Raw genomic sequence first — 22,204 nt, 5'->3', positions numbered from 1 at the left:
AGTTGGGAAAACTGATAGCTCACTGCTACCAGTAGACAAAAGAGTGGGTTGGTCACTGGGTCACAGTTCGTGATTCAGTTCCCCCCACTCTTTAATGTGCCACTGAGCAAGCTAGAGGTGCAGACAGGGGCCAGCAGCCTTCTATTAAACGTCATAGAAATAACAGTCATCACAGATGGGGAATTTCAAAGTTACATGATTGATCAAACCACAAAAATATAAAGTACTAGTTGGGGGAAGGTTAATAGGAAATGAATTTGGATATAGAGGAAGGAGAAGGAAGGGAAGATGGCATAGAGTTCTTTAGGCCATTGTTATGAGTTTGGCTTTCAGTTGGAATGGGCGATGGAGTAGCAGGAATAGAAGACTGATGTGATCTAACTTATTTTTAAAAGAAATTACTTTGACTTCTGTGTTGAGAGTAGATTTTAGGGAGATGAGGGCAAACACAGAAGGAGAAGTCAGGAGGTTCTTGTAATAATCCAGGGGTGAGAAGATGGCAGCTAGGGCCAGAGTGATAGTGGTGAGATGAAGAGAACTGCTTACATTTTGGGGGTATTTTGAAGTTAGAGCTAACAGGACTTGCTGATCTATTGGATATGGGTTTGAGAGAAAGAGAGAAGCCAAAGGAGATTATGGGTTCATGGGAGAATGGAGGAGATAGTGTTAGGTGAGGAAAATCAAGAGTGTGGTTTTGGCAATGTTTAAATTTATATGTTAGACATTCAAGTAGAAATTTTAGATAGGCAGCTGAACATAGAAGTCTGACATTTAGGGTGAATGCTCTTCTTGTGGAGTATCTTTTCTTATCCTTTACCTATTTTCTGTAGGAGTGAGGGTATATTTCATATGGACAAATAAGATCTTATGCATTAAGAGAATTCTTTGCTATATATGATGTAAATGTTTCTTCTGACTACTAATTTGGTTTATAATTTTATTTTTAAGTTTTAGAAATGTAAAATTTCCCCAGAATGTAATGTTTTCTTTTTATTAGTTCCAGTGTTATTTTTCTTTAGCCTTACATACCTATGTATGTCAATTTAGCTTATTATGATTTTTAATGTCTATTAAATCTTGATTTCATTGGGAATTTATTTTTGCATTTGAGGTAACATGAAGATCCAAAAAGATTTGGAGAACTTAGAAAATGAACTATTTACAGTGAAATTCAATTGGAGTAAATGTATGGGTCTTACTTGTCTTTGAGATGTTATTTAAGCTTGATGAAAAAGGGATTAATGTATTTAATAGGGCTGCCTAAAAGGCTGATGCAATTTTTTGGCATAGTTTGTAAATGCATAACATCTGCATTGAGAGAGATGACAGCCCTGCCTCTGGAGTGTTAGATTTGGTTTAGAACTGTACACATGAGGGACATGAAGGAACTGGAATTCATTCAGAAGAGTGTAACTTGGAGTGGACAAGAACTCAGAAGACAGCCTGTGAGTGAAGGTTCACTGAACTCCAGGTATAATCCAAACAAGAGATGCTACTTTCAAATATTCAAGAATAATGATAGAGAATAGGAGGACAGGGTGGACAAGCAGCCCTTAGGTTTGCAGAGTACACTTGTTGAGGGTGAATAATTAAAAAAACAAGAACTATGAGATAAGCTTGTTTATTATGCTTTCCTTTTTCCAGACCCTTAACTGAATATGGTGCCAGTTGTGGACTCAACAGTTTAAGAGCTGTTGGGAATTTGGGGCTGAGTGCCATGAAGATGAAAGAATTGGAAAATAGGATACAGCTGGTTAAAGGCCAAAAAATGGCTATTATTTAGCTTGGAGGAGAGAATTACAAGAGATGGCTTAGTTACAAAGTGTATGAAATACATTCTAGATAGAACAGTGTCTACCTGAACTCTCACTTCAGTTTGAACTCCTTGGCAAATAGATTTATTTGTTTACTTTATGTGTTTCTCTCTCCCTCTCCCTCTCTCTCTCTCTCTCTCTCTCTCTCTCTCTCTCTCTCTCCCCCCCCTCTCTCTCCCCCCTCTGTCTTTCTCTCTCTCTCTGTCTCTTATCTCACTAATAAGCTAAAATATAAACCATTTACTACAAATGAACTATCCTACACTTGGGCAGTTTATCGCTTTTTTAGTTATTTAAAACTATGCCTTCATACGGCTTTCCAAGAGAAAGCTTTAACCCTGGTGAAAAGGCATTGCTGTATGAAATGTGGCTGCCTAAGAGGCTGATAAAAATTTTGGCGTAGTTAGTAGATATATGACATCTGTATTGAAAGAGATGACAGTCCTGCCTATTGGAGTGTTGGATTTGGTTTAGGAGTCCACACTTGAGGGGCTTGCAGAAACTGAAATTCATTCAGAAGAGTATAACTGGGAGCATTTAAAACTCAGAAGACAGCCTATGAGGGAGGGTTTACTGAACTTTGAGTATAATACAAACAAGAGATACTATTTTCAAATATTCAAGAATGATGCTAGAGAGAAAGAGGACAGGGAGGTAGGCTTGGCAGAGGGTGAATGGTTAGTAAAACAAGTAGGACCCATGAGATGAGCCTGACTAGCTAATTCATTTTTCTTCAACATTCTCCTTTGTGAAAATCATATGTAGATTATTCCATGTTTATCTCACATGTCTCTTAAATAGTTTACATATCTATTATAGGTAGTATATACAATAATGTGTGTAGACATGTATATATATACACACTAATGTTATTGGTATACTAAATTCTTCGAAGAATTGATCAGTGACACATCTAACATCTGTGATTTTAAAGACAGGTTTGTGCATGCGAATGTAGGGCTGTTTCTACTATTAGAGTTCTCAGTGATGACTGGTTGAACTCAGTAATTATTGATTTGTTTGCTTATTTATTCTGTCCTCCACTCAGTCATATACCTATACTTGCTGGGTGCTTACTGTATTCCTGGCACTCTTCTAGGCTAAGGATATATAGCAATGAACAGAACAGAAAAAAAAAAGCAAAAACAACCCCCAACCTTGTCATTTTGAAGCTCACATTTTATTGGGGAAAAATAGGTAATAAATACACACACACAACATCAGATGGTGTTAAGTACTATGGAAAAAATGTAGCAGGACAGCAAGAGAGGCAATGAGGTTAGTTATTGATTGCCTCTTTTTGAGTATGAAAAGCACAATTACTAGAGATTTATATTGGGAAGTAAGAATTACTAAACATGGTTTAAGTTACCTTAAAAAGTTGCACATTCTCCTTTTGAAATAAACTTAGTATAAGTTTAAGTGTAACCTAACTCAGGGAATGAGGCAGTTTACCAAAGTTAATTAAATTCTTTGAATTTAAGGACCTAGCTCTATCTGCAGAAATTATTTGTCAAAGGTAGGCAATGTTTTTCATTTATGTGCTTAGCTCAACGGAAACTGGATGATGTTGCTCTATATTTATCTATCTCCTACTTACCTTTCTCTATATGAAGGAGGATTAGATTTAGGCTAAATCTCATTTATAGTTAATGTAGTTTTCTTTAATTTGAAGTAGAAATATTGTTTACTTCACAGTAGCATATAACTTCTCATTGTCCAGTAGAAGTTACTTATGTTAATCCATAATTTTTTTTTATTTTTTAATATTTTTTATTTTTAAATTTTATTGATTTTTTTTTATTTTTGTGCAACTTAACATTTTGTAACCAATTAAACTCTACTTTCCTCTAGAGTCCCCTCTTAGTCAGTGGTATCATCAGCCACACTCACTGCACAAGCCAGAAACCTACCTCAGCATCATTCCACAACTCCAAATTACTCACCTCCCATAACCCATCATTAGATTAGATTAAATATACTTTGAGTGGAGTTGGTTGTACCTGCCATTCTCTATCCCCTTCAGGAACCTCCCACCTGGTCTTCATGTTTTCTCCTGCCTCTTCTAATCCATCCTCCACAGGGCAGCAAGTGATCTTTTCAGAGTACACTCTAATTGTGTGACTCCCTGGTTTATATGACTTTAGTGGCTTGGATAAAGGTCAGAGTCCTTTGTAAGACCCATGAGCTGGGCAGATAACCTCCAGTCTACCATTCTGATATGCTTTTCAGCCTGATTCCCCTTATTCTCTCTCTTTTGGCTCTGTGGATATGGTACCTCTTTTCCTGATGCATGGCATATAGGAAGAATTCCTCTCAGGCATTGTGCTTTCTTTAGTATACCTTTGTCTCTTAGAAAAACTCCCAACTGCTTGCCCTTCACCTCCCATAGCAGTGTAGTTCTTGCATAGCACTTAGCTCAGGTGTAATTTTATATATGTTAATGGGAAGTGTTAATGAGGTAATCCAAGCAATCAGTAAAAGTATGTAAACCACTTGACCAATAGTTGGGTTAGGTAGCAAACTAGTTTCTATATTAGTTATACGTAGAATGGCAGAGATTTATGAATTTTCTTGAAATTTAATTGCATAGAGCTATAGAGCTTGCCAACAACTAGAAGATTCCACAGTGGACATTAAAAGTACACACTTGGTTTTGGTTACCTAGTTACATTGGCTGTGTACCCAAGAGTATCTGTTGGAATTTTGGAAATCTTTGAAGAAAATTATTTAATGGAATAAACTTTAAATCACATTCTTATATTTTTAAAAGGAGGGTGACATCCAAAATTATTTCTTTGGAATGTATTCTTATTTTTAAGTTTAAAGTGTTTCAAGGAAACTAATATCTCTACCCTCCTCACTACTTTGAAAAAATGTATATATTTAGATTGGCAGAATATTTTATGACATGATTAGAATGGGGCACAGAAGAGTTGGTGACCCTTGCACATTTGGTGATTTTATTTCCTTAATTTCCATTTCAATGCTATACATCTTTCCTGGAGCTTTGTAACTATGAATCATGGAGGAAAATTAAATTGATTTTGTATTCTTTTCTTCAACCCTACAATTTGGCAGTGAGAATATTTTTTTCCTAAAAAAAAATGACTCATTTATAAAGAAGTTTTCTGTGAACATGGAAAAGACTTAAATACTGTCAGATATCTTGCAGATGGGGGTAGGGTGGATATTTGGACCTGCTAACAAATATAAAATGGCAAAATTCATGTTGAACAGTATTAACTAGTCAAAGATCATAGGAAAGTTACAGTTCTAAAATGAGACATGAAATGTGTGTTCTGAAAAATAAGAACTCAGTAAGGTATATAAAAAGATTATTTTTTCCTGTTTTAAGGCATTTTCCTTTCTTTAAGGTTGACGCTGCTATGAGTCAACCAATGTTTTATTTCTTTTTCCTCTTGGAAATTGTCCTGTGTTATAATATTCCCCCTTTTAACCTTTATTTTCCTGGTTTTTAGTCCAAAATTTGTTTTTCTGAATTTCATTCTATTTTTTCTGGTGTTTTGCCCTAGGATTCCCCCAGTTTGGATGTCGTTTGGTTTTCTTTATTTTGTTACTAAGCATGTTTCCTGTAGCTTCTAAAACAACATTTGAATTTCTTTCTGCAAGTAGTATTTTAAGAATGCGTCTAATTGTAACCTTAAAAATATACATGTCACAACATTCTCAAATTGTGAGAAGCACTTATTATTCCTATATTGTAATTCCTCCAAAGAAATAATGAAGAGAGCCATTATAAAATACACTGAGGCCTTGTTTACATGTTTAGCGTTAAGTCTGTCTAATGTTGGAAAAGAGTCAAATCATAAAGATGATGACTGGACCTGCCATTCCCAATGTACTAATGGTGGCTGATAAAGCTGTCGGGTAACATTCTGCAGAAGTGTTCTTGTGGTTTTGTACAATAGTCATTGAGTCTGAAGAAAAGAAAGAAACTCACATTTATTGAGTTCCTAATGCCTGCCAGAATTTTCACCTGTGACTCCATTGGTTTCTTTTCAAAAGTGAAGTGGATAATAATACCAGTTTATGGTAAGACACTAAGACTTTACTAGGCAAAGTGACTTAGCCAACATCTCATAGAAAGTAAAAGGAAGAGCAAAAATTCAGCGCAAGTTCTTTTCCAATTTCAAATTCATCGTCTTTCCACTTCACTGTGTTGCCTCCCTGGATTTGGGGATTGATGACTCTGCCTGAGGTCACATAATGAGTCAGAGGTAAGCTGGGAACAGAGTTAGGGCATCTCCATGTTGTTTTAATCTGTTAAAATGCAATGTGTCCTCTATAACAAACACCACATCAACTTCTTCATAGAGGAGAGGCAGCACAGCAGCATTTGATCTTTTATGAAAGATTAATTTTCCTAAAAAAGTAGTAAGGCAGATATGACATTTGGCTTAACTTTCAAAAAACTATAAAAGAAAAATAATTTGTTAAATGTGAACTTTGCAGATGATCAACAATTTTTATCAATAGCCAGTTTCCATGGTAACTTTCTTTTGAGGAATTTTATGAACATTCCTTTCCTCTGGGCACTCAGAATTCTAAACAATTTAAAAATAGTCTTGCAAAATGGATTTCTTTGAATCAGATGAGTCAATCTACAAGGATCAGATCTGACCCACCATGAAGCACTTTCTAATAGAGAATGTTCCCGCTGGCTCTGTCAACTTAGTAGCTTTGTAACTTTGGGCATATTACTTAACTTCTGTGCCTTAGTTTCCTCATCTGAAAAAAAGATTATTTAGAACCTACATTAAAGAGTGGTTGTAAGGAGGAAAGTGAATTCTAGATTTGTAAATTGCCAGCAGTGACAGAGTTGAGAGTGAATTCCAGGCCTATCTGATTCCAAAGTGGCTGAGGGAAGGAGATTCAGTGATAACTAGAATAGTAGACATATAGGGCTGAGCAAATTCTATGTAGATTGAATTTCTTCTTTCTTTTGAGTAATCTCGAGAACAGGAAACATGCGATTACTAAACATTTCCATTTTCTTCTGAAAGGTGCACAAACATAACATGATTCCTTGGAGAAGGACTTTTTTTTTTTTGTTTTTTGTTTTTTACACATTCATGTATAGAGTTGGTGACTTTAAATTATTCCAATGTTTTTTTCAACAGAATTGTGCCAAACAGTGTGTTCAATGCCAAAAATACAGAAATGAATTAAACCCGGTCTTTGATCTCAAGGGGGCTCATAATCCAGTGACGGAGACAGTGCTAGTCTAGAGAGTAGATGATGGGTTGGAAAAATGCACGTTGTTTTGTCTGGAGTATGGAGAGGTTGATAATCAGACTCATTGTTTCCTGGTGAAGTGCAATGGTTAAGGATTGGGCAAAGAGACTCAAGAAAATAGTTTGAATCTGAGAAGTCATGGAGAAATCATAACAATATATTCTATGAAGAACTGAATGAAGAACTGAATAGAGTATGAAGGAAAGATGATGGTTGGTGATAAAAAAAATTGTATAGTCAGCTGGGTGCGGTGGCTCAGGCCTGTAATCCCAGCACTTTGGGAGGCTGAGGCGGGTGGATCATGAGGTCAGGAGATTGACACCATCCTGGCTAACATGTTGAAACCCCATCTCTACTAAAAATACAGAAAATTAACTGGGTGTGGTGGCGGGTGCCTGTAGTCCCAACTACAGGGGAGGCTGAGGCAGGAGAATGGCGTGAACCCGGGAGGCGGAGCTTGCAGTGAGCGGAGATCGCGCCACTGCACTCTAGCCTGGGTGACAGAGTGAGACTCCATCTCAAGAAACAAACAAACAAACAAAAAAATTGTATAGTCATTGTCATTCTGGAAGTAACTGAGAAGGCAATTTACACAATAGGAAATGTAAAGGCATGTAAAAGGAGAAAAGAATAAGACTGATCTTTCAGAGACAACTCATTACTAGAGGTAGCAAAGAATATTAGAAAGGGTATTTGAAAATGTGAATAGAAAAACAGGGAATTATGATGTCTCTAAAATTACAGTTAAAAATGTATTGACAGGTGAGTGGATGAATATGAAAGACCAGTGCAGACACCCATGAATAGCCACATAGAAATGAAGCTTTTAGATTTATGAATGAAGATGTAATTGGAAACATTAATGAGATCTGTGTTAACATAGCTGACAACGGAGACTGGTACCCAAACAATAAGATCTAAGAAAAATGGAATCTGAATAGAGAATATGAGAAAGATGCAATTTGATAGTGGTTATTATGTTTGTAGGTGCCAGGTGGTCCATTAATCTGACAATCAGCCCTAAGAAACCTAGATAAATGTTTAGGACCTACAAGTTAATTTGGAGAGTTTAGCTGCCATGTGCTAAACGAACAATAAATAGTTCAACTCTGTCTAAAAAAAGTGTACTATTTTACCAAAGTTCCAGTGTTTGCGGAGGGATGTCTAAGAAGCAGTGGGGATGAGAATGAGTTCTCTCATCCCCCTCCCCTAAGCAAACAGCCCAGCCTTGGGGGACTATGGGGGATATGTCATAACCACCTTCTTACATTTAACATCAGCAGCTTTCTAAAATGAGTAAAGATTGAAGAATAATATTAATCAAGGGTTAATTTATTCTAGGGATTAACTGAGATGGTCATTAATTAGGTGGTTTATAAATACACATTTGTCTGATCCTCCAATCTCTTGAAGTGTTTCTCTCTTGGATATGTTGAATATATTTCAAATAAATCCAGTACATTTCTTAAGAAATTGTGAACATTAACTCTCCTCTTAATTTAAGATTTTCTAAATATTTTTATTAATTTACAAATATTTAGGACCCTATATACTTTTTAAAGGATTTCGTAAAGGTCGAAGGGTATGAATTCCTTATTAAGCATTTAACACTTTATTATTTTGGAGTTGTCTGTAAGCGAAGTTTTAGGCATGAGAAACGAGATAAGAGTGAATTCTGAAAGGAAGAACTTCTCTTGGTAAATATGAAATATTAATTTTTTTCTTTTTTAATTTTTCTTTAGGGTTATCAGGGAATTGCAGGAACACCAGGTGTTCCAGGATCTCCAGGAATACAAGTATGTGACACACTTATATACATCTTATAAATTTTATTTTTAGTAAACTAAAACCAATAATTAACAAAATTTTATTTTGTGGTTAATTTAGGGAGCTCGAGGACTACCGGGTTATAAAGGAGAACCAGGGAGAGATGGTGACAAGGTAAACACACACAAAAATGCAGTCAACGGTGTTAGTCCCTCAAAGATAAAGGATGTTAGCTATGATGGTTTCCATTCAGTAGTCTTCATCTTGGTGAATTCTAAGATTTGTGGGCTCAGAAGTTTGTCAGTGGCTATTAGCCAATAAAGCTTAGAGAAGGCTTTATCACTGGATAAAAGAAGTTATCACTGACTACTATCAAATGAAACAGACGTTGGCATTGCCCTATGCCATGTTCTCTCTCTGTGATTAAGCTCCACAGGGAGTCACCTTCTTAGAGGAGTGAGTTATGTGAACGAAATGTGTTACTATGTTAACTTCAGATAGCCCAATACCCAAGGGACCATCTCCACAATATGTATCTATCTGGCATGTGGCCTATTGGCTCAGCCTTAATGGCCTTCATCCTTAAGGCTTCAGTGAATACAGATAACATTTCTATTATTGACTCTTTACAACTCTGAGATTCGCCAAGCTTCCTATGAAGTATGTGTTGATTAAATATGCTAGTACTTTCCCATGGATCCAGTCAGCACCTACTGGTTCTGGTGGCTAGTCCATGACCAAGATGCCCAGTTGTATTTGCTCAGATCCCCATGCTGATTTGTTAGGTTAATTCTTAAAGTACAATCTTATTTTCAAAGTCTTTGAAGGCAGTTTGCCGTTTGCCCATGATAAAAACCTACAGTGATTTTCTGTCATCCTTGCAAAATTCTTGCTTTGTTAGAATTTACACAAGTGTTAATAATGTGCACAGTGTTCACATCTGAAACACTGATCTAGACTGTATCCATTTTATAAGTGTATGGCTGCTTATGTTGGTTACATAGAATTATAGCTGTTAAAAGTACCATCTCAAGTCTGATGGATCTGTTCCTTTCAAACTGTTTGATGTGGAGCAAGTTACTTAATGTCTCTGAATCTTATTTTCTTCATTTACGTAATGGGAATTTTTAATAGGTTTATTGTGTGGGTTAAATGAGATAATACATGAAAACTACACAGTATGGTTTCTGGAACAGGGTTTCTCTTAAATAAGTGGTTCTTTTTGTGGTTCTGTTTTACTCATCAGTTAGCATGGTTGTAGTTGGGATGTAGCATAGGTTGGGCTGGCATTGGGTCATGAGCAAGTCATGGGTGAGAGCAGTCATCAGGGCAGATAGAACAGTTAGTTACTGGAAAAGAGGCAGAGAAAAAATGGTATGGCTAAAGGCAGAGTTATAGGGAGAATTAGAAGAGGTAAAGCAGAAGCAATAGTTGGTATAAATACCAAAGAAGAAGTGTAAAATCCTCTTTTCTACTAAGTGGCCCTGGGCCTCTATGAGACTTTTAGCCACTAAACAATCTCTGCCAGTTTTAAATGATAGAGGAATCTATAGAGAGAGTAGGGAGGAGGCCAGGCCACAGGCATGGGACGTATCTTATAGAGTCATGCTCTAGAAATATCACAGGCAACAGTCTGACCTTCTTCAGGTGAAGGGAGATTGATTGCACTGGCAGGGCGGGGACACATGTTCTAAGGAGACCATGTGCCAGCCACCTCACCTGCCTTCTAGTGTACTGGATCATGGTTATCTATCTTCTCAGAAATAGCCTGGTTTGGGGGAAAAAATGTATGAAATATATATGTTTGAATGAATGAATAAATATATTGTTTTCCCCTTTAGTTGAGTGTTTTAATTTATATTTGACAGAAAAAAATGTATATATTTTCCATGTACAACAGTTTTTTAAAGTATACATACATTGTGGAATGACTAAATTCTAGCCAATTAACATCTATATATAACTTCACATAGTAGTTATCATTTTTGTGGTGAGAACAGTACATCCACTCTCTTAGCATTTTTCAATAATACAGTAATCATAATACAATAATATATAACACAACAATTAACCATAGTCACCATATTGTACGAAAGTTCTCTTGAACTTATTCCTCATATCAAACTTCAATTTTGTATCATTTGATCAATGTCTTCCCAGTCCCCATCCTCCCATCCACCCCAGCCTCTGGTAATTACACCTCTACTTTCTATTTCTATAAGTTCACGTTTTTTAGATTCCACATTTCAGTGAGATGTTATGGTATTTGTCTTTCTGTGCGTGACTTATTTCGCTTAACAATAATGTCTTCCAGGTTCATTCATGTTGTTGAAAATGACAGGATTTCCTTCTTTTCTTTTGGCTGAATAGTATTCCATTGTGTATAAATACCACAATTTCTTTTATCCATTCATCCATTGGCAGAACTTAGGTTGAGGCCATGTCCAGGCAACTGTGAATAGTGCTGCAACAAAATGGGAGTGCAGGTATCTCTCCAACATACTGATTTCATTCTTTAGTTGAGTTTTACACACTTAACATAAAAAGGGGGATTTCATTTGTACATCTTAAAATAATTGAACTAAATTTTTGTGGGAATAAATGTTCCTTATTTTAAAATAAAAGAATAACAATAATTCTACTAGTGGCATCTTATGCTAACTGCTTTATTGTTTTGGGTCATTGTGTTATCTTTTAAATATAGGTCTGTAAATTTTACAATGTCATACATTCTACTGGATAAGATAAATAAGACATATATTTATGCAAGATCTCTGTTTTCAGACCAGTCATGGATTTTATTCAGAGCTGACTGTTTTCTGAAGTTCACTGTTGGGGTTAAACTCTGATTTGACATAGTCATTGTGGGTCTAAAATCACCACGTGCTACCTTCCAAGTTTCCGCCTCACATTCCGTGTGGCTTCCGAGAGTTTTTTGCCCAGAGCTAAAATAATTTAGTAAGCTAATTGAAGGTTTTCCCTTGATTATTCCTTTATAACATAGTTCCTTGATTTTTGGAAATGAAGGGTTAAAAAAACATACCCCTGAGGTGACTTTGACTTGTGGCAGTGCAGGATAATTTTCTGGGCATCACACAGTGGCCTTTGGAAGATTGTTCCACACAATACTGTTCCCCATTAGGAGATTTTCCCAGAATAATTTCCATTTTGTGGATTTTCTCCGAAGACTCCTACAGTAGGAATTTCCACTTAAGATAATTGAAATTAGATGTGCTTTCTTGCTGACTTTAACATTTGTTCTTCACATATCACACAATAGAATATATACAGATTTTGCAGGATGTTTTTTCCTGAATTTACAAAATCAAAAGGAATACTTACTCAGCAAATAGTCTTCAGCTGGTGACTCATTTTATTACATGCTTTAAAGCTATTCTTTGCAATCTAAAAAATACTTTAAATGCTTTAAAATACTTCCTCAATATTAAAAAACTAATATATTTAAATTGAATGGAGAACTATTTTTTGTTAAAACTCACATTAGGCTATGCTGGTTAATTGATATGTATTTGTGAATTTTCAAATTGAGTATGAAACTTTTCTATGGCAAATTCAAGTTTACAGATGTAGGAAGTATGAGTAATTTATTTTTTAACCTATCCAGGCTCTGTACAAACTCATTACTTGACTTTTCTGGGCTTAAGAAATAAAATATCATAATTGTATCTAGGGTATTACTGGAAAAACTATGGATTTTCTTTGTTAGTACATTCAACTTTTAAGTGGTCCCTTCAAAGCCTCACTTTCCCATTGTCCTCAGCATCCAGACTGGAGCCTCATATGATGGGTAAGATTTCCCTACCTGAATAAAGTTCCTTACTTCTGGGCCTCCAACATCAAAAAACTAAGTGGTTTTACAGTGATTTCTGTTATAGAGTCAGTCATAACCGAGGAACTCCAATATGCATTTTGAAAGAACACGGGTCAAAAAGCTTAAAAATGTTAGAGATAACAAGTTAAAACTTGTATGTTAGTGGTGTTACTTCTTTCAGTGTTCCTGAAGACCAAACAAACAAAAATTACCAAAACAGGGAGAGTCTACCCATATGATTTTCTGATAACACCATGCCCAAACATATGTGTGTGTGTGCGTGCACGTGTGCACGTGTGCATGTGTATGAGATTTGGGGGCTTAAATCAGTTACAGACCATAGATTATAGACTTAGTTCTGAATTCAGACTGCTTGCCTCCCAAGTCACACTTCTTAATCTCTTTAAATCTGGTTTTCATCTAGAAAGTGGAAGCCATAGTATTACTTACTGCATAGGCTTTTTGTAAAGATTAAATGAGGGCATGCATGTGGTTGGCCTAAATTAACTGCTATAAATTGGTGATGATACTGATGATGATCATGATTTGTTATTAAGGTTGCCATTCTGCTGATTAATTAAGGCAAAATTTTTGGAAATATCTTTGAGTTATCCTTTATCCTTCCTCTCTCTGTTGAAGTGCTGCATCTGAAACAATCAGACAGAAATTCCCTAAATGTCTTCCCACTATGTCTACCCTCCTACCCATATATATACCTATATTCTGCCTTTCCTTCTCCTATTGTGGGCGAAGTGTCCATGTGGAGTCCACAGGCCTCCTTTTGCACTCTGGATCCCATCTTTCTCCATTGCTCTGTGTTATTAACTAGCCCTTCTCTTCTGTGTCATTAGTCATTTTCTTTTCTAGTTAAATTTTCCCCATAGCCTAAAGGATGATCCATTTGAAAACACCCAAACCTCCGCCACTTCCTCTACCACACAGCTTCCTTTAGCTACCAGGCCATTTCCCTGTTTCTCATTGTAGTACAAGTGCTCCAAAAGGTTTGCCTTTATTCCCTGCACATTTTCACTTCCATTTCTCTCTCTGACCCACTCTAATAGGACTTCCATCCCAACCTTCTGCTGCATATTTAGATCACCAGTCTTCCATCTTTGAAATCCAGTAGTCAGTATTTTTCAATTATTTCTTCTTGTCTTGTTGTATGTCTCCATAGCATTTGACATTGTTGACTATTCCTTCCTTCTTGGGACAATTTCTTCTCTTGGCTTCTGGGATACTACATGCTCCTAGATTTTTCCTTGCCGTCACTAGTTACCTTTTCATGTTTTCTCATTGGCTCTTTCTCTTCCTCTTCCACACATTCTCTAAATGTTGGGTGCCTCCAGGATTCAGCCCTGTCCTCTTCCCCTTCCTCATTAAGAGATTTTATTATTGTAATATTAAGAAGTATAAACATATATGGGTATAAATGTATATATAAAATATATATGCATATATTTTATAATTACAGTCATAATTATTGATATGATTAATTACTATAGTAAATAAGAATATTAAATACAGACATACATATATGCACGATCTCTTTTCTAAAAAATATTTGGCTTCATCTGAATCTGGAGAAACTTGGAGTTGTTACAATCAGAAAACAAGTATCTCTACTTTTTGTAGAAGTGGTGGTACTATTAGGTTGGTGCAAAAGTAATTGCGATTTTTGCCATTACTTTCAATGGCAAAAACTGCAATTTCCTTTAAAAAAAAATCCTTTCATCAGAGGATTTTCTCCCCAAGCAGCAGTAGCTCTGCCCTCCCTAAGTATTCTCTGATATTAGGCGTTGTTGAGTGTCCTTCCTGTACACATGGTGCTGACTTATGTGTGCTCAGGTTTTAACTAATTATGTGACTGTTTTTGCAATCTTGATTATCTCCTGATCTTTCAACCTTTTTTCTTTTAAAGCTATATAATGGATTTAACATCTTAGTTTATTATGGATAACCATTAATTCCATGTCTTGCCTTATTTATTGGCTGTTATTCCTCTTCTGTCCTTTTTTCTCTTTTTTCTACTGGTATTATTAAGGAAACTTAAAACTTTTATGGAATTTTTATAGAATGCTTTATATTTTGTTGGTTCTAAACTCGATTTTTATCTTCTCTTTAGATATCTTCTGTTGTATGGTCATTGAAAAACTACTGCAGAGACTCAGTAGTAGAAGTTCGGAAATCTATTTCTTTTGTAGGCATGAGTAGTTCAATGGTAATCCCAAACCCCAAATGGAATCCCCATCACTGTGTTAAAGAGAGGAATTATTTTAGTAGAGTAAAATAGTTTCCCATAAGTCATTATTGCCTGAGCTTATGTAAGACTTAGGATTTGTGTTTTTGTTGTTGTTGTTTTTGCTTTTATTTTTCCTGAGTGGAAAAGAAGCAGCAGATCTGTACAAAACTTTGTGTATTGGGTGCTTGCAGGGTTTTTACTGTGGTATGTACCTTTTTCTATTTTATTCCTGGATATGTTTTGCATCGATTTTGTCCATATGCATTCCCCTTCACATTAAATCCTCATAAAAAGTCCTGTGGGGTTAGTGCAGTAAGTCATATTGTGCTCGTTTTATATTAATTGTGAAGTAAATTATCCTTATTTTACATTTTGGAAAACTGAAAAATGAAGAGCTTAAGTCATTTGTGTAAAGTTACTCAACGATCTAGGGGGTTGAAATAAAATACCTTGATCCCAATCTGGCTTTCTTTTTCCTGTATTTTTCTGCTTTGGCCAGAGTAGTTTTTCACTGTGTGACTTGTGCCTCTTTTAGTCTACTGCCTGCACTGTGAGAAGAATCCCTGAATGCCTGTCAGGAGCCAAGAAGATAGGCAGGGGAGGGAGCAGATGGATGAGTACCCACAGTCATGCTGACTGGGCCATGAGAGTGTTCATGGTCTACATTTCTCTCTAGGGAAGAGGGATAGTTCATTTTATATCATAGGTCATCAGACCTTTAAATTGCAAAATGTATTGCAGTAAAAGACTTTTAGACATGTAGCCTCATATATAAAAATTATTTATCTGTGCTACTGAGCAAAGTATTCTGTGAATTTGAAACACACACACACAAAGACTTTTTAAAATGAATTTAAAAAATAGTAGTTCTCATGTTCTTTTGCTGGCCCCAAAAATAATCTTAACCTGACTGAAGACTATGACTCTAGATTGACTCAAAAGATAGACAGGCTCATCAAAGTTATATTAGGCATGAAAAGTTTGGAAAGCAGCCTCTGGGAAGTGGAATTATCTTACTATCTTGGATTCTCTTTGACTTTAATCACTTGTAAACTCTGATAGGACCAAAAGTGTGATTACCCCAAATATTTGTTTTATTGAAATTTTCTTTGAGCAATCAGGAGTGTTGACTGTGTTTTGGGAAATGAAAACATTCTGTATATTCAGCAAATTATTATTAATCACAAGCAAGACAATAGGTAGGCTACAGTAGCTTATGCTACAATAACAATCAAACCCCAAATGCCTGTAGCTTAAAGCATCAAAGATTGATTGCTCATCAAACTACATATTTATCAGCAGCAGTGAGGAGCTTCCCATGTCTTCACAGGGAGACTCAGATTAACATAAATTTCACCATCTAGATCATGACTAATTATGGTGGCAGGTGTAGAGAGAATCAAACATTGGCTTTTAAATCACTACCATTCATGTTTAATTAACTAGAGCAAATTGTGCAAACCACATGGATTTTAACAGATTAGGTAAGTATGACTTCCCATATGCCAGACAGTGGAGAGGAATCTGGATATTGGTAAATAGTAGTTGTACCAAGAAAAAAACAGGAATGAGTTATGGATGAATTGTTTCCTCAAAGACGTTGGAGTCTGGTAAAGGATATAACATAAAGTAACTGTATTTCAAGATGGTTAATGTTAAGTGCCAAAGAAGAAAGTCAAATAAAATTCTCTAGAAGTTTAAAGGAAAGTTAAAAACTGGAAAGACTTCATGAGAGAATGTGTAAAGAAAAGGTTAATCTTAGCTATACAATGTAGAGACTGTTTTTATAAAATTTAAGAAATCTCTAAGAAAGATTGCCTTTGTTCTTTATTTATTTTTATTATTTTGGTATTACCAATAAGACTGTAAGAAACATCTCTGAATATATTTCTCAGTAGTTTTTCATGAGTTTATCAACAGGAAAAATTCTCAGAAGTGAAATTGATTATTGGATCAAAGTGTTAATTTCATAGTTAAACTTTGATTTAAATTGCTTATTGAGTTCCCAGAAAGTTGATTCTCTTTCAACAAGTGTATGAAAATATCCTTCCTCACATTCTTATCAGCCGTGCTTTTTTTTTAAATTTTATTTTTCACCAGTATAATTTAGAGATGATACTGGCTTGATTTTCATTGCTTTATTAGTGAGTTGGGTAAGATATCTTGACCTGCACTTTGGGGGCATTGTGTTACTTCTCTGTAATTTGCTGATTTTCTCATATCTTTTATTTTTCTACTGGGCTGTGATCCTTTTAAAAATTGATTTTTATATGCATTTCGTAAGTTGTTTTTTGTGTGTGTGAAAATATTTTTTCTGGGTTGTATTATGTGTTTTGACTTGGTTTTTGAAATTTTAACCATAGAGAAAATTTTCATTTTCATGTAAAGTAGTTTTTTCTTCTTTTTTTCTCCTATCTTTGTATATAAATAGAAAGATTGCACATTCTAGCATGTTGATTATAATTACTGATGATTTTATTTTTGTAATTTTATTATTTTATTTTTAACCATGTAATTTTTGGTTTTTGGAGTAAAGTCAGATGAGCATTTGTATTAGTCTGTTTCCACACTGCTAATAAAGACGTACCTGAGACTGGGCAATTTACAAAAGAAAGAGGTTTAATGGACTTAAAGTTCCATGTGACTGGGGAGGCCTCATAGTCATGGTGGAAGGAAAGGAGGAGCAAGTCACATCTTACATGGGTGGCAGCAGGCAAAGAGAAAGAGTTTATGCAGGGAAACTCTTGTTTTTTAAATGATCAGATCTCGTGAGACTTATTCACTATCACGAGAATAGCACAAGAAAGACCCGCCCCCGTGATTCAATTACCTCCTGCTGGGTTCCTCCCACAACAAGTGGGAATTATGGAAGTTACAATTCAATATGAGATTTGGGTGGGGACATAGCCAAACCATATCATTCCACTCCTGTTGCCTCCCAAATCTTATGTCTTCACATTTCAAAACCAGTCATGCCTTCCCAACAGTACCCCAAAGTCTTAATTCATTTCAGCATTAACTCAAAAGTCCATAGTCCAAAGTCTCATTTGAGACAAGGCAAGTCCTTTCCACCTATGAGCCAGTAAAATCAAAAGCAAGTTAGTTACTTCCTAGATAAAATAGGGGTACAGGCATTGGATAAATACTCCCATTCCAAATGGGAGAAATTGACCAAAACGAAGGGGCTAAAGGCCCTATGCAAGTCTGAAATCCAGTGGTGCAGTCATATTTTAAAGCTCCAAAATAATGCTCTCCTTTGCTCCATGTCTTACATCCAGGTCACGCTGATGCAAGAAGTGGGTTCCCATGGTCTCGGGCAGCTCTGCCTCTGTAGCTTTGCAGGGTACAGCCTCCCTCCCAATTGCTTTCACAGGCTGGCGTTGAGTGTCTGTGGCTTTTCCAGGTGTGTGGTGCAAGCTGTCGGTAGATATACCATTCTGGGATTTGGAGGATGGTGACCTTCTTCTCACAGCTCCACTAGGCAGTGCCCCAGTAGGGACTCTGTATGGGGGCTCCAACCCCACATTTCTCTTCCTCACTGCTCAAGCAGAGGTTTTCCATCAGGACCCTGCCCCTGCAGCAAACTTCTGCATGGGCATTCAGGCATTTCCATACATCCTCTGAAGTCTAGGTGGAGGTTCCCAAACCTCAATTCTTGATTTCTGTGCATCTGCAGTGTCAACACCACGTGGAAGCTGCCAAGGCTTGGAGCCTGCACCTTCTGAAGCAATGGCTCATGCTGTACCTTGGTCCCTTTTAGCCATGGCTGGAGTGGCTGGAACACAGGGCACCAAGTTCCTAGGCTACACAGAGCAAGGAGGCCCTGACCCTGGCCCATGAAACCATTTTTTCCTCATAGGCCTCCAGGCCTGTGATGGGAGGGGCTGCCATGAAAACCTCCGACATGACCTGAAGACATTTTTGCCATTTTCTTGGAGATTAACATTCAGCTGCTTGTTACTTATGCAAATTCCTGCAGCCAGCTTAAATTTCTCCTCAGAAAATGAGATTTTCTTTCTATCACATTATCAGGCTGCAAATTTTCCAAACTTTTATACTCTACTTCATTTATAAAACTGAATACCTTTAACAGCACCCAAGTTACCTCTTGAATGCCTAGCTCCTTGGAAATTTCTTCTGCCAGATACCCTAAATAATCTCTCTCAAATTCAAAATTCCACGAATTTTTAGGGCAGGGGAAAAATGCCACCAGCCTCTTTGCTAAAACATAACAAGACTTGCTTTTACTCCAGTTCCCAACAAGTTTCTCGTCTCCATCTGAGATCACCTGAACCTGGGTTTCATTGTCTTATGTCATTGTCAGCATTTTGGTCAAAGCCATTCAACAAGTCTCTAGGGAGTTCAAAACTTTCTCACATTTTCCTGTGTTATTCTGAGTCTTCCAAACTGTTCCAACCTCTGCTGGTTACCCAGTTCCAAAGTTACTTCCATATTTTTGGGTATCTTTTCAGCAGCACCCCACTCTACTGGTACCAATTAATGGAGTAGTTCATTTTCACACTGCTGGTAAAGACATAACTGAGACTGAGCAATTTACAAAAGAAAGAGGTTTAATGGACTTACAGTTTAATGTGGCTGGGGAGGCCTCACAATCATGGTGGGAGGCAAGGAGGAGCAAGTCAAGTCTTACATGGATGGCAGCAGGCAAAGAGACAGCTTGTGGAGGGAAACTCTCAGTTTTAAAACCATCAGATCTTGTGAGACATTCACTATTATGAGAGCAGCACGAGAAAGATGCGCCCCCATGATTCAATTACCTCCCACTGGGTTCCTCCCATGACAAGTGGGAATTGTGGGAGGTACAATTCAAGATGAGATTTGGGTGGGGACACAGCCAAAACCATATCAGCACGCTTATTTTATAAAATCATTTTCCTAAATAAATAGCCAGTTGCCATAGTATTCATGGAATACCACTTTTTTCTACATTTATTTCCATTAAATTTCCATTTTCATTTGGGCCTGGTGTTTTAGCTTTTCACTCTATTCCATTGACCTGTCTACATCTTCTCCACTGCAGAATTGTTTTAATTATTGTCACTTCATGATCTGACTTAATATTGGCAGGGCTAATCCTTCCTCATTATTCTTTATAATCAAAATTTTCCTGGCTATTTTTGAATACTTATTTTTCCAGATAAAGCTCAGCATCTTTCCTTCAGTTTTTTAGAAATTGCTATTCACATTTCAATTAGGATTCCTTTGCACATATGGATTAGTTTTAGAAGCACTGACATCTCTCCAATTGCTATTCAAGATTATGGCTTATTTTTCTTTTTACTCCAATCTTGAGTTTTTTGGTATTAGTCCTGAGCATTACCCAATTTTATTTTAACCTAAAATTTTTTTTATCTCTTTTTCATTTTTATTATAAATGGAGCCCTTTAAAAATATTTTTTATATTGGCTATATTTTATATATAAAAAGCTATTTATTTTTTATATTTTTAAAGCACCAAGTGAATTCATTTCTTTTACTCATTTAGGTTATAAGATCTATTGACACATTAGAGGTGTAATCTTAAAAATAATTTTTCTTCCTTTTATTTTTAGCCTTATTTCTATATTTGTCTAAATTTGTTGGTAGTCCAGAAACACTATTAAAAATAGTGCAAATACAGGGTAACTTTGTTTTCATTTTAAATCTCAAACAGGCAGAGTCTCTTTTAGTTCAGGTTGGTGGTTCCTTTGGTATTATATAATAACTTTCTCAACAGCATATAGTATATGTATATGAGTGTGTGTATTTGCAATTTTATGTTTTTGACTTTTGATTCCAGCCAATAGCAGCATCCACAATCTTGTTTCAATCACATCTCCTTCTCTACACTTAATAATAGGTTACCTAAATTAATCAGGCATCCACTACACCCTTTGTTTACTTTTCATGAGCCATACTGTCTGGCTTGACAGAATTTATTGAACCTCCCCTTAATGGAATCAGAGATTTTAAGGGCGGCATTTATAGCCATATCTTTGATTTCATCCCTCCCAGAGGCTGAGTTTTAACTGGACTTTTATTTTTTAAAAGTATTCCCCATTACATTAGAGATGAGAAAAACAATTGTGTCTCTCAATCCCAGTGTTTTTACACTTGGTCTATTTCTTTTAATTACTACTTGCAACCTGGCCAATTATTTTCTGAGCTCATATATTTTTTAAAATAGTACCTTGTGAAATACTTCCAATAACAGTCAATTCATAATATATATTTACATTCTGTTTTCTCAGTTCTTTACCTCTAGCTGTAAGTTCATTTGATACATTATTTGCCTTTGCAAGTTATTACAAGCCAGGCTTTTTATCAATTATTTCACCACTATTTTACATAAGACACCATTTTTTCAGCCTTCAATAATTGTTTTTCATTCGTCACTACCTGTCCCCAAAGCCAATGACATATATACGTTTTAATATTGTTGTTTTGGCAGTCCACTATTTTTAATATTCCAACTGTACTAATTAACTTAGGCTAAGCTGCATTATAGTAACAGATGACCCAGTGGCTCAGAGGCCAACACGGCAGACATTTATCTTTTATGTTATATGCCCATCCTGGATAGGCTTTGGCCCAACTTTATCTCTTCTTTGCTATCTATTGCTATTAAACCTTATAAATAACTTGATTGAGTATAATGTGTTTGAGCCATACTTTTTTGTGTTCCATATTTTGTACATATTGTTTCAATATTCCCCAACAGTTTTGCTGACAACTTGCTGCTGCTTGCTCTCTCTCTCCTCCTTTCTTTCTCTTTCACACTAATTTATGTTAACATGGATACTATACCTTTTTACTATACTTAAAAACCTTCCTTCTGCATGTAAGAGTAGCTTTGTCCAGACCTTGTATTTTTTCTGTCCCAACGTAAGTGGATGTTCCTAGTCTTCCTACTTCATCTGAGATCTGTTTGCCATCTCCAGTAAAGGAAAGTTTGGATATTATGTCTTTTATAACCTGTAGCCAGAGAATGGAAGTCATAGCTTGAACTTTGTTCAGCCTTAATAGGGAATCCCAGCTTACCTGTTTCTCCTGTAGTTTTATTAAGCATTCATTACCCAGCTAAATTCCATCTTATTGATAGTATATCTTAGTCTAGCTCGGCCTTTAACTGGTTATCTCAATTTAGAGTTTTCTAAAGAGTCAACTCAGATTATTCTCTTAACTTCAGTCCTCTTTCTATCTCTCAGAACTCTGCCTGCTCCTTCTGCTCCAAGCAGAAGGGAAAAAAATGTATATATAATATACACATATAAAATTTGAAATTTTAATTTC

General features: G+C 36.1%; 1 protein-coding gene across 1 annotated transcript in view; it reads left to right on the top strand.

Moving 5' to 3' along the window:
* COL21A1 (collagen type XXI alpha 1 chain) overlaps positions 1 to 22,204 on the top strand; it is a 197,584-nt gene that overhangs the window by 103,573 nt on the left and 71,807 nt on the right. Inside the window, exons 13-14 of the mRNA XM_025384346.1 lie at positions 8,816 to 8,869; positions 8,961 to 9,014. Coding sequence (XP_025240131.1) covers positions 8,816 to 8,869; positions 8,961 to 9,014 — 108 coding nt within the window. The remainder of the gene's footprint in view (positions 1 to 8,815; positions 8,870 to 8,960; positions 9,015 to 22,204) is intronic.

The sequence above is a fragment of the Theropithecus gelada genome, chromosome 4 (assembly GCF_003255815.1).
Source record: "Theropithecus gelada isolate Dixy chromosome 4, Tgel_1.0, whole genome shotgun sequence".
Taxonomy (NCBI): Eukaryota; Metazoa; Chordata; class Mammalia; order Primates; family Cercopithecidae; genus Theropithecus; species Theropithecus gelada.
This window is presented reverse-complemented; position numbering and strand designations above follow the sequence as displayed.